Below are 18,770 nucleotides of genomic sequence, written 5' to 3'. Positions count from 1 at the left end.
TAAAGAGATTGAGATAAAACTGTCCAGTTTGAATGTTAGGGCATAGAATTAATATAACATAATATTTTATCTTAATTTGTTGCCACAATTTCAATCCTGTCTTGCAGGCATCCGTATGGGCAGCCTGGGCCTGTTCTTTCAGTGTGCTACCTCAACCGTCTTCTCCCTGCTCATGAGCCGACTGGTTCGCCATTTTGGCTCGCGCCGGGTCTACCTGAGCAGCATGGTGAGCTTCACCATCTCTGCCCTGGTCATATGTATGTCCAAGAGCGTGGTCCTGGTCAGCCTGATGTCAGCTCTGACAGGCTTTGCCTATGCCACGCTGCAGACGCTGCCCTACACCCTCACATGTCACTACCACAAGGAAATGGAGGTAAGGACCGAAAGGCACACTTACATACAGGACTCTGCACTGTGAATAGTATATATGGGTCTTTCTATAAATTAGGGTACCAGTGAGGATTTCTTACAATTAACAGCTTGTTACAGCTGTTGATAAGTCATTGATAATGCCTTTTTCCTGTTATTACATTGATATAAGGGGGGTCATAGCTATATTCAATCAAATTAACAAGTTGATGTTTTACCCTTTATCATTGTTGGTGTCTTGACAGATTTGCCCAAAATCATGTGACATAAAACATAACTTTTCTGTTCTTGCATTTATGGCAAAGTAAGTTGTTCTTATATATGTTAAGCATTAGTCAGTTAAATTAGACATTGAACTTGAACCCTGTAAGAATCCTGGATCGAGCTGTCGGAACATGCAGTGTAAGTACAGGTACATTTAGGGTCTCCTTATGTTACTGGTGAAAACAGTATTCATGGGCACACAAATTCCAAATAATGTATGCATTGCAAAATCGAATGCTTCTAATCGATAAAGAGTCACCTTACCTTGATAGTTACCACCTAAATTGATATTGTTATTAACGTGGTTCTTCAATAATTATGCACAATACTTGTTGGATGAGCATTTGGTGTCCAGCTGATTAGTTATGCCGTGATATTTTCACACATAATCTGATCCAGGAAGGAATTTTACGAATGACAGTCAAGTGAGGAACAGCTGTTGTGATAGCACATGCCATGCAACAGCTCAAGTGAGGAACAGCTGGTGTGATAGCACATGCCATGCAACAGCTCAAGTGAGGAACAGCTGTTGTGATAGCACATGCCATTGCAACAGCTCAAGTGAGGAACAGCTGTTGTGATAGCACATGCCATGCAACAGCTCAAGTGAGGAACAGCTGTTGTGATAGCACATGCCATGCAACAGCTCAAGTGAGGAACAGCTGTTGTGATAGCACATGCCATGCAACAGCTCAAGTGAGGAACAGCTGGTGTGATAGCGCATGCCATGCAACAGCTCAAGTGAGGAACAGCTGGTGTGATAGCACATGCCATGCAACAGCTCAAGTGAGGAACAGCTGTTGTGATAGCACATGCCATGCAACAGCTCAAGTGAGGAACAGCTGTTGTGATAGCACATGCCATGCAACAGCTCAAGTGAGGAACAGCTGTTGTGATAGCACATGCCATGCAACAGCTCAAGTGAGGAACAGCTGTTGTGATAGCACTGTTGTGATAGCACATGCCATGCAACAGCTCAAGTGAGGAACAGCTGTTGTGATAGCACATGCCATGCAACAGCTCAAGTGAGGAACAGCTAGCACATGCCATGCAACAGCTCAAGTGAGGAACAGCTGTTGTGATAGCACATGCCATGCAACAGCTCAAGTGAGGAACAGCTGTTGTGATAGCACATGCCATGCAACAGCTCAAGTGAGGAACAGCTGTTGTGATAGCACATGCCATGCAACAGCTCAAGTGAGGAACAGCTGTTGTGATAGCACATGCCATGCAACAGCTCAAGTGAGGAACAGCTGTTGTGATAGCACATGCCATGCAACAGCAAGTGAGGAACAGCTGCAACAGCTGCAACAGTGAGGAACAGCTGTTGTGATAGCACATGCCATGCAACAGCTCAAGTGAGGAACAGCTGTTGTGATAGCACATGCCATGCAACAGCTCAAGTGAGGAACAGCTGTTGTGATAGCACATGCCATGCAACAGCTCAAGTGAGGAACAGCTGTTGTGATAGCACATGCCATGCAACAGCTCAAGTGAGGAACAGCTGTTGTGATAGCACATGCCATGCAACAGCTGTGAGGAACAGCTGTTGTGATAGCACATGCCATGCAACAGCTCAAGTGAGGAACAGCTGGTGTGATAGCACATGCCATGCAACAGCTCAAGTGAGGAACAGCTGTTGTGATAGCACATGCCATGCAACAGCTCAAGTGAGGAACAGCTGTTGTGGCACATGCCATGCAACAGCTCAAGTGAGGCAGCTGGTGTGATAGCACATGCCATGCAACAGCTCAAGTGAGGAACAGCTGGTGTGATAGCACATGCCATGCAACAGCTCAAGTGAGGAACAGCTGTTGTGATAGCACATGCCATGCAACAGCTCAAGTGAGGAACAGCTGTTGTGATAGCACATGCCATGCAACAGCTCAAGTGAGGAACAGCTGTTGTGATAGCACATGCCATGCAACAGCTCAAGTGAGGAACAGCTGGTGTGATAACACATGCCATGCAACAGCTCAAGTGAGGAACAGCTGTTGTGATAGCACATGCCATGCAACAGCTCAAGTGCTGGAAAAAGAAATGCAAGGAATGTCCAGAATATTTTGGTGCCTCGTTCATTTCACCGGTGAAGACCGTTGTGCCTGGATCCAGTGTTGGATCTAATATCCCTAGCGAATTGATGTTGATAATCTGTTGTTGACTGCTTGATTTCCAGCAGGGTCTCCTTAGATTTAAGAGAAAGAATCAAGGTAATGAGTTCATGTTTTCATATGTTTTTGTGCCTCGGATTGGACACAGTCTACAATTGTGTGCAACACCCAACGCTCTTCTATGAATTATTTAAGATATAATGAAAACAAATTACATAGCCTAGTGGGTTTATTCACAATATAACCTGGTAAATAAATAACATGACAAAAGCATTTTGTTTTCCATGTTAGACCTGCAATTTTAAAGAATATACAAGGGACTTGAAGTAGCTTACTTGAACTGGGAGCTCAGAAATTCAAGTACTGGAATCAGCCTACCTTGAAAATCAGACATGTCCTCAATTTGGTACGTGAATAGTTATTGTAGCCAATTTATGTTCTCCTGCTCCCTTAAAAAATGTTGTGAGAGATGCCGCCACTCGTTTATTTCCCTCCATTTCAATTGAGGGGTGTTGCGCTACTCTGTTGCTGTAAAACCACATGGGGTTATTATGAGGACGACATCTAATCTTGGCTTTCCATACAAATCCTTCCATTAGAAAAGGAACCTGTTTTTTGGTCACTATCTCATTACTTAAACAGTGATGGTGAGATGAACGCTAAAGCTATTCATTACTTTGTGGGACTCTGTCGGCCCAAAAATCACCATGCATGGATCCAGTCTATTCAAATCAGGAATTGTCCTAATTATTCACACATATTTTAGAATGTAATAATACTTTGAATATCAATGCATTGGCAAGGCCTAAAATATAAATTATTCTGCAAGGGGTAATGACCACTTTTTTGCATGCTATTTGGGGGGGGGATGAGTGGTTCTACAGTGGGGCAAAAAAGTATTTTGTCAGCCACCAATTGTGCAAGTTCTCCCACTTAAAAAGATGAGAGGCCTGTAATTTTCATAAGTACACTTCAACTATGACAGACAAAATGAGAAAAAAAATCCAGAAAATCACATTGTAGGATTTTTAATGAATTTATTAGCAAATTATGGTGGAATAAGTATTTGGTCAATAACAAAAGTTTATCTCAATACTTTGTTATATACCCTTTGTTGGCAATGACAGAGGTCAAACGTTTTCTGTAAGTCTTCACAAGGTTTTCACACACTGTTGCTGGTATTTTGGCCCATTCCTCCATGCAGATCTCCTCTAGAGCACTGATGTTTTGGGGCTGTTGCTGGGCAACACGGACTTTCAACTCCCTCCAAAGATTTTCTATGGGGTTGAGATCTGGAGACTGGCTAGGCCACTCCAGGACCTTGAAATGCTTCTTACGAAGCCACTCCTTCGTTGCCTGGGCGGTGTGTTTGGGATCATTGTCATGCTGAAAGACCCAGCCATGTTTCATCTTCAATGCCCTTGCTGATGGAAGGAGGTTTTCACTCAAAATCTCACGATACATGGCCCCATTCATTCTTTCCTTTACACGGATCAGTAGTCCTGGTCCCTTTGCAGAAAAAAGCCCCAAAGCATGATGTTTCCACCTCCATGCTTCACAGTAGGTATGGTGTTCTTTGGATGCAACTCAGCATTCTTTGTCCTCCAAACAGGACGAGTTGAGTTTTTACCAAAATGTTCTATTTTGGTTTCATCTGACCATATGACATTCTCCCAATCTTCTTCTGGATCATCCAAATGCTCTCTAGCAAACTTCAGACGGGCCTGGACATGTACTGGCTTAAGCAGGGGGACTGCAGGATTTGAGTCCCTGGCTGCATAGTGTGTTACTGATGGTAGGCTTTGTTACTTTGGTCCCAGGTCTCTGCAGGTCATTCACTAGGTCCCCCCGTGTGGTTCTGTGATTTTTTTCTCACCGTTCTTGTGATCATTTTGACCCCACGGGGTGAGATCTTGCGTGGAGCCCCAGATCGAGGGAGGTTAGTGGTCTTGTATGTCTTCCATTTCCTAATAATTGCTCCCACAGTTGATTTCTTCAAACCAAGTTGCTTACCTATTGCAGATTCAGTCTTCCCAGCCTGGTGCAGGTCTACAATTTTGTTTCTGGTGTCCTTTGACAGCTCTTTGGTCTTGGCCATAGTGGAGTTTGGAGTGTGACTGTTTGAGGTTGTGGACAGGTGTCTTTTATACTGATAACAAGTTCAAACAGGTGGCATTAATACAGGTAACGAGTGGAGGACAGAGGAGTCTCTTAAAGAAGAAGTTACAGGTCTGTGAGAGCCAGAAATCTTCCTTGTTTGTAGGTGACCAAATACTTATTTTCCACCATAATTTGCAAATAAATTCATAAAAAATCCTACAATGTGATTTTCTGAAATGTTTTCCGAATTTTGTCTGTCATAGTTGAAGTGTACCTATGATGAAAATTACAGGTCTCTCATATTTTTAAGTGGGAGAACTTGCACAATTGGTGGCTGACTAAATACTTTTTTGCCTCACTGTATATTAGACCCTGTATGTACAATTATATAACTTTGAGATCCTTGAAAATTACAATGAAGTGCTTGAAAAAGTCCTTGAATTTGACTTGCCAATGTTTGTATGAACCCTACTGAAAGGATGTATAGTCCCATACCTATGTTGTTGTGTAGGTGGAGTCATGAACTGGCTCGAAGTTCGTAACAAAAAAAGGGAGACAACGTAGAGATAAGGAATAACAATATATTAATTAATTAACTAATATATTAATTAACTCAACTAAATACAATTAACAATGGTGTGTGTGTAGTCAGTAGTGTAAGTGAGTGGTTGCGTGCATAAATGTGATAATGAGGGGTATTGAAAAGGTGCCAAAGCAAACAAAACAGCCACAACCAAAATCTAACAGTGTCTGCATGGAGAGATTCTCCTCAATGAATGGGGAAGAGATGTATTTATCCCGGAACACAGCCGAGCCCAGGTGTCCAATTTCACTGACAAGCCTCCCAGCTCTACCCACTGACATCCTCTTAAGGAAAACAAGAGCAAAGAGAGAGAATTTGGCAGACAGAGTGGGAGGGTCATCACCCCCCCCCAAATGACGCAGCCTGCGTCTCTAATCCATGGGGGCACATGTTCAAACTTTCACTTGCCCCAACCAACCTCGTCCTCTCCAGACCTCAGCAACCGTTACGCACAGGAAGCAACCTTTAAGAGGAAAGAAGAAAATGAGACCAGAAGGGAACAGACAGGGGCGATAGAACAGGACAACACAAAACAGTGGTCAGTCACGTGGACATTCAGGAACAGGGCGCACAAGAGAGCAACGACATTGTCAATCCCCCTGATGTGTCGCACATCTAGATGGTTTTTATTTTTACAAGCATTCCATCTCATTATCCTCTGGTTAGGACACATCATGGACCTCAAGGTGAGAGGGTTATGGTCGGTGTAGACCACAATGGGTACTACTCCCCGACATACACCTCAAGGTGAGAGGGTTATGGTCGGTGTAGACCACAATGGATAGTACTCCCCGACATACACCTCAAGGTGAGAGGGTTATGGTCGGTGTAGACCACAATGGGTACTACTCCCCGACATACACCTCAAGGTGAGAGGGTTATGGTCGGTGTAGACCACAATGGGTACTACTCCCCGACATACACCTCAAGGTGAGAGGGTTATGGTCGGTGTAGACCACAATGGGTACTACTCCCCGACATACACCTCAAGGTGAGAGGGTTATGGTCGGTGTAGACCACAATGGGTACTACTCCCCGACATACACCTCAAGGTGAGAGGGTTATGGTCGGTGTAGACCACAATGGGGTTATGGTCGGTGTAGACCACAATGGGTACTACTCCCCGACATACACCTCAAGGTGAGAGGGTTATGGTCGGTGTAGACCACAATAGGTACTACTCCCCGACATACACCTCAAGGTGAGAGGGTTATGGTCGGTGTAGACCACAATAGGTACTACTCCCCGACATACACCTCAAGGTGAGAGGGTTATGGTCGGTGTAGACCACAATGGGTACTACTCCCCGACATACACCTCAAGGTGAGAGGGTTATGGTCGGTGTAGACCACAATAGGTACTACTCCCCGACATACACCTCAAGGTGAGAGGGTTATGGTCGGTGTAGACCACAATAGGTACTACTCCCCGACATACACCTCAAGGTGAGAGGGTTATGGTCGGTGTAGACCACAATAGGTACTACTCCCGACATACACCCCGACATACACCTCAAGGTGAGAGGGTTATGGTCGGTGTAGACCACAATAGGTACTACTCCCCGACATACACCTCAAGGTGAGAGGGTTATGGTCGGTGTAGACCACAATAGGTACTACTCCCCGACATACACCTCAAAGTGTTGTAGCGCCCATATGTGTGCTAGCGCTTCTTTTTCCATGACCGAGTAGTTCAACTGATAATGGTTCAACTTTTTGGAAAAGAAACTAATAGGTCTCAACACCAGACACATCTGCACCTGCCCCCACATGACTAACATCCACCAGCAAAGTAAATGAAAAATCAGCAGAAAGGAGCAGCCAGCACTGGAGTTGAGGTAAGCAACCTCTTTGCATCTTCAAAAGCTTGTTGACAACAAGACCAGACGTAAACAGCCTTAGCGTTCAGCAAATCTGTCAAGGGAATGACCACAGTAGAGAAGTCCCTACAAAAACTACGGTAATAACCAATCATTCCCAAGAAAAGCACCAGTTCCTTTTTAGGAGTCGGTGGTGGAAAAGCATCAATAGCTACCACCTTAGCCCAAACAGGACGCACTTCATCCTGCTCAACCACCTTTCCAAGGTATGTAACGGTCGCCTGAGCAAACTCACATTTAGCCAGATTGCTCGTGAGGCGACCAGCAGCTAGGTGGTCAAACAAGGCTTGAATACGGGACAGATGTTCCTCCCAAGTATCTGTATATATCACTACATCGTCCAGATAAACAGCGCACCTGGCCAGACCGGAGACAACCCTGTTCAGCGCACCAGGCCGATACTCATAACCGAATGCGAGTACAGACAAGAGGGTGTAATAAAGGTAGAGATTTCACATGCCCTACTCGTCAGTGGCACCTGCCAATAGCCCTTTAACAGGTCAAATATGCTCACAAACTTAGCTGATCAACGCAGTCCTCCATCCGAGGAAGAGGAAATGAATCTGGCTTAGTGACACTGTTTACCTTACGGTAGTCCGTACAAAATCTGTTTGTCCCATCCAGTTTACTGACCAAGATACAGGGAGAAGCCCAACTGGAGAAAGCTCTGCTATATCTCTCCAGCATGTACCTGACCTCAGCATCCAGACAACGCTGTTTCTCTGAAGAAACTCTATAGAACCTCTGACGAATGGGGTCAGCATCCAACGTCAATATCGTGTTCTATTAAGTTTGTACGTGTAGGTGTATAAGAAAACAAACCTGGAAATCTCAGAATCAGACCGACCATCTCTTCCCACCCATCAACAGGTAGATGACTGAGAAGGCTGTCTAAAACATCCAGTGTCTGAATTTTTTTAATCTACCCTGCAGTATGCAATCATCGGGACCAGGAACATCTTCCTCCCCATGCACGGACCTAGCATGACAAGAACCCAGCGAAATAACGGTTTCGGCCAAAATTACAGGTTCTACCGTCCTCTGTAGACTCCCCCTGTTCAGCCTCAGAGGAACATGCATAATAGAGATAACAGATTCACATGGCACAGTTGGTGTGCTTTTCTCCGTTCTGGAGTGGCAACTAGATAGTTTTTCTCAGTGTACTGGCGCACAACCATATATGGACCTTGAAACTTAGCTTGAAAAGGAGAACCAACAATTGGCAACAGAGCAAGAACCTGGTCACCTGGACTAAAGTGACGAGGCTCAGTTCGGCGATCAAATATGCCCTTCCTCCTCTCCTGTGAAGATGATAACTTCTCTTTAGCCATTTCACCAGCGGCATACAGCCGTCGCCAGAAATCACACATAAAATAACAGGGACTGAGGGGCTCGGGAGACAGTGATTCCAAACAGTGAGGAACTGAGTCAAAGCTTTTAGCACAGACTTAGTCGTGATAGACCGGAGGGGATGGGCAGCAGGAGACCTAGTGGTCTGACATCACAGTGAACGGGTAACTACTACCGTTTTTAGAACGAGGCAGAGGACCAACAGTCAATAATCAGATACTCAAAAGGTTGGCTGAGTAAAGGAATAGAAAACAGTGGTACCTGCTTAATAGCTTGATTAGGTTTACCAGTTATTTTTTTACATTTTTTAACCTTTATTTATCTAGGCAAGTCAGTTAAGAACAAATTCTTATTTTCAATGATGGTCTAGGAACAGTGGGTTAACTGCCCGTTCAGGGGCAGAACGACAGATTTGTACCTTGTCAGCTCGGGGGTTTGAACTGGCAACCTTCCGGTTACTAGTCCAATGCTCTAACCACTAGGCTACCCTGCCGCCCTTTAATTGACAGGTGTAACAAGTTTTGATGAACTCAGAAACATTCCCTCTTTAATCTAGGCTGTTACGAATCCCTTTTGGCCCGACAGTCTAGGGGGGATGGTAATGAGACCCGTAACATAACTCATGCAAATTATTATTGTGACAAAGTAAAAGTGTGCACGAAATAACCACGACAACAGAAATCTACCGTCAAACTCTAGGTTTATTTATAAACACACGGTAATGGGGGGAGCAGGAAAAGGGGCTGAGCTGGACCCAAGAAAAGAAACAATAAGTATTCAAAAACACCCCTAAGCTAGACTAGCCTACTTTAACAACAGCTAACTAACTAACCAAAAATACAGTGGGTGGTCCGCCCAGTTCTAACTAGTGTATTTAACAAAGTTCACCTACGGGTAGTGTATGCCCATGGGCGACTTGTCTTGGTTTCCCCTTTTCCCACCAGCAACAAACAAACACCATAACCAAAAACAATACTCACAGGTGATGACAAAGTGCTATGGAGGTGCTTAAACAAAAGAGAGGTTACGACACAAAGCGAGAGTGAAACACAGAGACCTACAGACATGGCATTTACAGAGAGATTGAGCTAGAGATTGCTCTAGAGCAAACAAATGATGGGGTTTTTAAACCATGGGGAAGGAACTGTGATAGGGTAGGAAATAGGAGGAGGTGTGTCTTCTGATTGATGATTGATTGTTGACTGATTGGGGAGTGATGGTTTTCACCTGTGAGGGGAGAAGGAGAGAAAAGAAACACACACACAGGATACACACACACAGGATAACTGTATCCGTAACATAGGCCAAAGAAATTTCTTAATATGCGATTGTAGGTTTTCCTCACACCCATATGTCCAGCAACGTCGTTGTGGGAAGTTGTCAACACCAACTCACGAAGCTTAACTGGTACAACAACCTGACTAATAGCCTCCCACAAAACTACCACCATGACACCCACTTTCTCATCAGGACATCTTCTTGGAGAAAATAGCCATGGGCGACACCTCCCAACTGTTCCACAGGCACAATTTGGTAACGCAACTCTTCTAATGTGGGGTCAACCCGTTGCTCCTTGATTACATCGGAGCGGGGTACAGATAATGGGATAACAAGGAAAGTAGTGACAGATTTCTTTGTGCCATTCTTGTTAGCCGGCACAGTGACCAGGTTGCCACGGCTCATAGAACACGTCACACGCAGAGAACACTTCTGAGAAACTCTGCGCACTCATCAGGAATCCCTACAAATGACAGCTTAGCGGAAATCACTAGAGATGGAAACACAACAGGTCATACACGCTCACTAGCCAAGTTACTCCCAAGGATAATGTCAATACCCTCAATAGGCAACGAAGGATGCACCCCCACAACAACCTCACCTTTCACCAGTCCACAATCCAACATCAGTTTATGCAATGGAACTGACAGAGTTCAAACCTATTCCCCTAATTAAAACACTATTCCCCAAATAAGTCTCAGCAGAGAAGGGTAACAGACTCCAACACAAACGACTCAGAGGCACCTGTGTCTCTCAGGATCCTCATTGGCGCTAGGTCGTTACTTCTTAACAGACACAAAATCCTCCGTAATGAAAGGTAAATAGTCTGGGTCAATATGGACTTTCAGAAGCTGCCCCCGTGGTAACGTCTATATCACTCTCCATCAGATTAGCCTTCAAGACCAACCTAACATTTTTTTTTTTGACGTTTATCACTAATTTCAACCTTGTAGTGTTCAGCCATCTTCAACAGCTCTTCTTTAGTACATAATTCTAATCGCTCCTCTGATGGAAAACGAATGAACTCATGTACGTAAGACGCCATAGTCAAAAGTAAATACAAAAAAAGAAAATCTCGCTCTTCCCCTCTGCTGAGCACACCAGACCACAACCAGAGAAATGACAATCACACTGGGCATCACAAGAGAGATGATATATGTGGAGCTTCCCCAATACCTAAAATAACTCAACCCTAGTCTTCGTGCGGATTTGCGGGAGGTAATTACGCACTGTAGCCCGCTGGCAAGGGAAGGGGGCACACTGGCAGAATCCCCTAAGCCACAGATGTGCTTTAAGCGTCAGCTATCTGAGCAGCTTACCGATCGCTGCAGCTGTACACAGCCCATCTGTAAATAGCCCATCCAACTACCTACCTTATCCCCATATTGTTTTTAAATAAAAATTTTGCACACCAGTATCTCTACTTGCACATTATCATCTGAACATCTATCACTCCAATGTTAATTTGCTAAATTGTAATTACTTCACTACTATGGCCTATTTATTGCCTTACCTCCTCACGCCATTTGCACACACTGTAATAGACTTCTATTGTGTTATTGACTGTACATTTGTTTATTCCATGTGTAACTGTTGTTTGTGTCACAGTGCTTTGCTTTATCTTGCCCAGGTCGCAGTTGTAGGCCAGTTGAGAACAAGTTCTCATTTACCTGGTTCATTTTTTGTTTTTTTAAGTGCCCCCGAGACAACTGCTCAGTCCACAGACACCATAAAAATAACAAAACAAAGTAACCATGCCCAACATATTCCAAAGTGAAACACATCGCTAAGTCTAACAGGGGAAAAAGAAAGGCTATAGCTCCGGGTAGCAAGTTTCACTACCGTACCCAAATCTCCCACTGAGGTACACAGCCGACTGTACTCACCTCAGACCGATGTCCCAACAGCAAGTAGAGCAAGTGTCTCCAGCCTGGGCAGGGGCCTGGAAACTAACCAATGTACTCTCTCCAAAGCAGAACACAACCAACTATCCACCGCAGTGGCAAGTTTACCAAACAAACAAAGGCAACCAACTCTGGGCACCAAACATTACAATTCAAAAAAGCTGTAACAAAAGATGCAAACAAAGCACCTACAGAGTTTAACATTAACTCCATTTTTTCTCCCAAACACAATACACATACTAGTAAGCCAAACGATACTAGTATTAGATCTTCATAATGCAACAAAGTGCTATACACCAAAATGTCTAGGAACCAACCTTATGATCCCGGACAAGCCCCCATTTGTCATGAACCGGCTCGAAGTTCATGACAAAAAGAGAGACAATGTGGAGATGGGGAGTAACAAAATATATTTATTATCTGAAGTAAACTAAATAAAATTAACAATGGTGTGTGTGTGTGTGTGTGTGTGTGTGTGTGTGTGTGTGTGTGTGTGTGTGTGTGTGTGTGTGTGTGTGTGTGTGTGTGTGTGTGTGTGTGTGTGTGTGTGTGTGTGTGTGTGTGTGTGTAGTCAGTAGTGTAAGTGAGTGGTTGCATGCATAAATGTGATAATGAGGGGTGTTGAAAGGTGCCAAAGCAAACAAATAAAATGGCCACAAACAAACAAACAAACAAACAAACAAACAAACAAACAAACTCTAACAGTATGTCTACATGGAGAGAGTATCCTCAATGAATGGGGAAGAGGTGTATTTATCCCTGACCACACCCGAGCCCAGGTGTGTCCCATTTCGCTGACGACCCTCCCGGCTCCGCCCACCGACATCATATAAAGGAAAACAAGAGCAAAGAGAAAGAATTCGGCAGACAGAGTGGGAGAGTCGTCACTGTGGAGTTATGGGCCAATTTGCATATATTCAATGTGCAACTGCATGAAAATCATTTTTATTTTTGTTTCAAACCATTTTGACATTTTTGGATCCCAATGTCACACATTGGCCCCATTATTTATAGAAAGACCCATATGGGATCATATTCTAACCCTGATACATTTCTGTTGACTCCTTTCGACGCTATAGGATTCAACAGCCATGTATCGGCTGAGTCAACAGCCATGTATCGGCTGAGTCAACAGCCATGTATCGGCTGAGTCAACAGCCATGTATCGGCTGAGTCAACAGCCATGTATCGGCTGAGTCAACAGCCATGTATCGGCTGAGTCAACAGCCATGTATCGGCTGAGTCAACAGCCATGTATCTTACTCATATTCCAATACAAACAAACGCTCACATCTTGCGCATAATTTTTCTAGCTCTCTCCTGACACATATTCATATCTAGCCCTACACACACAAACTCCCTTGCACACACTGCCTAGGCCTAGACTGTATATTGAATGTACTTGTATCTCCTTGCATTTCAGGTTTACATGCCAAATAAGAAAACCAAAAAGAACGGGATTGCGGTCAAGCGGGACTCGATCACTCATTTGACAGCCATGGACGAGGAGGGGGGGCTGACCCACAAACTGGGGGACACCAACGGGCATGCCATCTTCAGCCAGGAAGACTCAGACTACTACCCCCCTCCCCACGGCCAGAATGGATCGTCTCTCAGCGCCACGGCCCCCGAGCAGGATGAACCGGAGGGCTACGAGAAGCGCGGTGTAGGGTTGGACTTTGCCATCCTGGACAGCACCTTCCTCCTCTCTCAGGTCTTTCCCACTCTTTTCATGGGCATGATTGTTCAGTTCACAAAGTCCGTCACTGCCTATATGGCCTCCTCCGCCATCTTCGGCATCATCGCCATTTATCTGGCCAACCAGATCATCTTTGACCAAAAGGACCTCAATAGCTGAAAAATTCAGTAACCAGGAGTGAAGGAATGCACGACTGCTTCCAGCATGCAACACTCCAGTGTCATCGCTGGCCGTTGCTATGGCTTTACCAACACATTGCAATGAGGCAGCCTGTCTGTACGTTTGTATGTATGTGTGCTGCAGAATTAAAAGAAAATGTAAACCTGTGACAATTGTTACCTCCAGAGATACTCCAGAGTTACTATGGCTACAAGAGAGAGACTGGCTGGCATTAGCTGGTCTGTTGACACTGTCTGTATACTTAAGAGTGTTTCTCACCTTGTTCCCCTCAGTCACATAGAAGACCGCTCAGATAGGTCCCTTCACCTTCTCCTCAGGTACAACTAGCTTACACAGCTTGATCAGACTCCATCAGACCTTAGACAACTGAAATTATGTATTACCATTTTACTCTCATCTATGTGTGAAGTGGTGGAGTTTGTCAATGCTATATCTTTAAAATAGTCTGCTTTTAGTCGAAGTCAACAGGAGATTATTGGTCAGTTCTCATGCAGACTGGCCGCGGGAGATAGGAACAAGTTAATCTGGAGAGCCCATTACCTGCCTGGGAAAGAATTTCTGTCTGTTTGTTGTTATCAGCCAGGTTGAAATATTGGGAATGTTAAGTGTCACTGGCCCCTAGTGTTGGATGTTTTTGGGGAATTAACAGGTTTATCATATATATTTTGTATATGAATACAGTACATATATGTATATCCCTATGGGAATTTATTATGCGACCTGTTTGGGAGAGGTCATCTCTGAGGTAATCTGTGTAACTGCATTGTTGTTAGGATGAAGTGGTTCAAAGCTTTCATTGGAATTTTTTTCTCCCTCTTTTCAAGAAATATCAGACAGTGCCATATAGTGCCATTCATTACATAATATCTACTGCCATTATCATCCCGTGTTCAACCTCATGACAATCTAGGAAAGTAAATGAGGTGAATTATCCAACACTTTAAAAATCCAGGTACACTTATTTTCGGAACTCAAATTAATATTCCAATGAGAAAAATACCAAAAAGTCATATTAGCAACACTGCAGTGATACTGTGAACTGGGTTCCTGAAAATAGTTTTAGTATGATGACAGTTCTCTGTGTTGTGTAAAAAAATGTATACTTTGCTCTGTGTACCATAAGTGTGCGTGTGCGTGTTTGTGTGTGTGTGCGTGCGTGCGTGCGAGAGAAAATTTCAAAGTGCAAGTGTGAGTGCCGTGAAGAGAGCAGGGCAACATGGTATGACTTTGGATAAGTGCATTCTCTCCTCACCTAAGAGAATACTGCAGTCTTTCTATATCTCATCTGTTACTGTATATTTAAATAATAGTTTACATTTTAGCAGACACTCTTACCCAGAGTGACTTAAAGTAAGTAGTGAGTGAGTGCATACATTTTCATAATCAAAATATAATAACCAAACATCATTGCATATATGGACTATTAAATTATGAGGTTGCTAAATACAGTTGGCACTATTGGATATACAGTGCATTCAGAAAGTATTCAGACCCTTGACTTTTTCCACATTTTGTTACGTTACATCCTTATTCTAAAATTGATTGAATTGTTTTTTCCTCTCATCAATCTACACGCAATACCCCATAATGAGAAAGCAAAAACTGTTTTTTCAAAGTTTTGAAAATGTATTAAAAATATATTTTATAATGTAAATATCACATTAACATAAGTATTCAGCTCCTTAACTCAGTACTTTGTTGAAGCATATTTGGCAGTGATTACAGCCTTGAGTCTTCTTGGGTATGACGCTACAAGCTTGACACATCTGTATTTGGGCAGTTTCTCACATTTCTCTCTGCAGATCCTCCCAAGCTCTGTCAGGTTGGATGGTTGGATGGAGAGAGTTTCCGCACAGCTAGATGTTCAATCAGGTTTAAGTCCGGGCTCTGGCTGGGCCACTCAAGAACATTCAGAGGCTTGTCTGGAAGCCACTCCTGCGTTGTCTTGGCTGTGTGCTTAGGGTCGTTGTCCCAGTCTGAGGTCCTGAGCACTCTGTATTTTGCTCCGTTCATCTTTCCCTCAATCCTCACTAGTCTCCCAGTCCCTGCCGCTGATAAACATCTCCAAAGCAAGATGCTGCCACTACCATACTTCACTGTAGGGATGGTGCCAGGTTTCCCTCAGATGTGATGCTTGGCTTTCAGGCCAAAGAGTTCAATCTTGGTTTCATCAGACCAGAGAATCTCGTTTCTCATGGTCTGAGAGTCTTTAGGTGCCTATTGGCAAACTCCAAGCGGGCTGTCATGTGCCTTTTTACTGAGGAATGGCTTCCGTCTGGCCACTCTACCATCAAGGCCTGATTGGTGGAGTGCTGCAGAGATGGTTGTCCTTCTGGAGGTGCTCCCATCTCCACAGAGGAACTCTGAAGCTCTCTCAGAGTGAACATCGGGTTCTTGGTCACCTCCCTGACCAAGGCCCTTCTCCCTCGATGGCTCAGTTTGGCCGGCGGCCAGCTCTAGGAAGAGTCTTGGCGGTTCCAAACTTTTTCATTTAATAATGATGGAGGCCACTGTGCTCTTGGGGACCTTCAATGGTGCAGACATTTTTTAAAACCTTCCCGAGATCTGTGCCTCAACACAAATCTGTCTCGGAGCTCTACGGACAATTCCTTCGACCTCATGACTTGGTTTTTGCTCTGGCATGCACTGTCAACTGTGGGACCTTATATAGACAGGTGTGTGCCTTTCCAAATCATGTCCAATCAATTGAATATAGCACAGGTGGATTCCAATCAAGTTGTAGAAACATCTCAAGGATGATCAATGGAAACAGGATGCACCTGAGCTCAATTTCGAGTCTCATAGCAAAGTTTCTGAAAACATACACTACCGTTCAAAAGTTTGGGGTCACTGAGAAATGTCCTTGTTTTTGAAAGAAAAGCAAAAAAAATTGGTCCATTAAAATAACATCAAATTGATCAGAAATACAGTGTAGACATTGTTAATGTTGTAAATAACAATTGTTGTTGGAAACGGCTGACTTTTAATGGAATATCTACATAGGCGTACAGAGGTCCATTATCAGCAACCATCACTCCTGTGTTCCAATGGCACATTGTGTTAGCTAATAAAAGTTTATCATTTTAAAAGGCTAATTGATCATTAGAAAACCCTTTTGCAATTATGTTAGCACAGCTGAAAACTGTTGTGCTGGCCTTCTTTAGACTAGTTGAGTATCTAGAGCATCAGCATTTGTGGTTTCGATTACAGGTTCAAAATGGCTAGAAACAAATAGCTTTCTTCTGAAACTCGTCAGTCAGTCTATTCTTGTTCTGAGAAGTGAAGGCTATGCCATGCGAGAAATTGCCAAGAAACTGAAGATCTTGTACAACGCTGTGTACTACTCCCTTCACAGAACAGCGCAAGCTGGCTCTAACCAGAATAGAAAGAGTGGGAGGCCCCGGTGCACAACTGAGCAAGAGGACAAGTACATTAAAGTGTCTAGTTTGAAAAACAGATGCCTCACAAGTCCACAACTGGCAGCTTCATTAAATAGTACCTACACAACACCAGTCTCAACGTCAACAGTGACGAGGCAACTCCGGGATGCTGGCCTTCTAGGCAGAGTTGCAAAGAAAAAGCCATATATCAGACTGGCCAATAAAAAGAAAAGAGGAAGATGGGCAAAAGAATACAGACACTGGTTAACTTTAAAAAAATAACAGATTTACTTTTTGGAAATTCCCCCCACACTCAGAAAATACTCATCTGAGTTACTGTAGAACATAAGGACATACTGCCAGACCGCTTGGAAAAATAAGTCAATTTTGCAAGTGCCTCTATTAAAAATGTCAGTATTTTTTGTACATATGTCGGTAGTTATTGTTCTTTTAAAAACCATAAGCACATATTAAAGTATTTTGCCTTCTTTTCATTGCATCTGTCAAAGGTGCAAAAGCTATTTCTGTGAAAAAAAATGATAAATGATTATTTAGTATAGATGTGGTATAAAGACATCTTCTGCTCTGTAATTTAGTGGGATATTCTTCCATCCCACTCTTTCATCATTGGCTGCTTACTTTCAGATAGTTTATTGATTTTGACTGCTGTCACAAAGTTAATGATTTCCTGGTTGATCATGCAGAATAGTACACTCATGATATTTAAAAATATGGTTTTGTTTGCTTTAAAGTTAAATATATATATATATTCATTCCTCCTGACCATTTCCTGTATTAGTTCTGGTTTTAAAAGAGCAACTTTGCTGAATGTGCATTTCCTGATGATGACTAATGCCTGTGCAGAATATGGTAAACGCATCGTGTATCATTATTTATTTGTAAATAGGAAGTAGTCAATACTGTTGCATCTGGGTCAATTATAACCATTGTTCCTCTGTTTTGAGTTCCCCCCATATTTAGTTTTGTTGATATTTCATAGACATAAGTAACCATTGAATTTCAACAAGTTAACAAATGTTTTCGTCCTTTATTTGTCCAAATGCTCAGTGTTTGGGTTAGTTGTGCTTCATGATAGCAAGTGCCAAGGATCTTCACATTGGGCCTATTTGCCGATGACTGTATGATTATGAATCTGCTATTATGTCCTCAGTTTTCACTGATGCTCCGAATGTGTTGTCCTTGGTATTTTCAGCCTTCATAGAAATCGAATCATTTTTATTATAAATCCAGATTGGGTATCAATGTGCAGTCTCCAAATATATTTGTATACAAATAAATGTACTGCATTGTAAAATGCTTGTCTGAGATGTTGTATGTCACTAAGAACAACTTTGTACAATTTGTGAAAATGATTTGAACTATGGTCAATGGTGGTTGCGTATGAAGCACAGTTATTAAAACCTTTGGAAATAGCGCCTTCCATCGGAATTTCCAACCAAATGGATGACATGTGTTAAGGGGTCCGGTGGAAGCGCGCAACTGTATATAATCAATTGACGTATAGGCATGCTCCGTGGTGGCATTACAAAGAAAATATGATATGCTTTTATGTTTCAGGCAAGGGGAAGGAATAGGCTATGAGAGACGTTTCGGGGTAACCGAATTGCGCACTAGGCCCAGCCTTAATAAACAAGCAGCATAGGATGTGGCCT

General features: G+C 43.3%; 1 protein-coding gene across 1 annotated transcript in view; it reads left to right on the top strand.

Annotated features, from left to right (window-relative positions):
• The window catches only part of LOC115134705 (solute carrier family 45 member 3-like), a 29,141-nt gene extending 15,044 nt beyond the window's left edge, over positions 1-14,097 (top strand). The window contains exons 3-4 of the mRNA XM_029668895.1: positions 108-373; positions 13,262-14,097. Of these exons, the coding sequence (XP_029524755.1) occupies positions 108-373; positions 13,262-13,696 (701 nt within the window). The 3' untranslated portion in view covers positions 13,697-14,097. The remainder of the gene's footprint in view (positions 1-107; positions 374-13,261) is intronic.
• The last annotated feature ends 4,673 nt before the right edge of the window (positions 14,098-18,770 follow it).

This window comes from Oncorhynchus nerka, linkage group LG9a (genome assembly GCF_034236695.1).
Source record: "Oncorhynchus nerka isolate Pitt River linkage group LG9a, Oner_Uvic_2.0, whole genome shotgun sequence".
Lineage (NCBI taxonomy): Eukaryota > Metazoa > Chordata > Actinopteri > Salmoniformes > Salmonidae > Oncorhynchus > Oncorhynchus nerka.
This window is presented reverse-complemented; position numbering and strand designations above follow the sequence as displayed.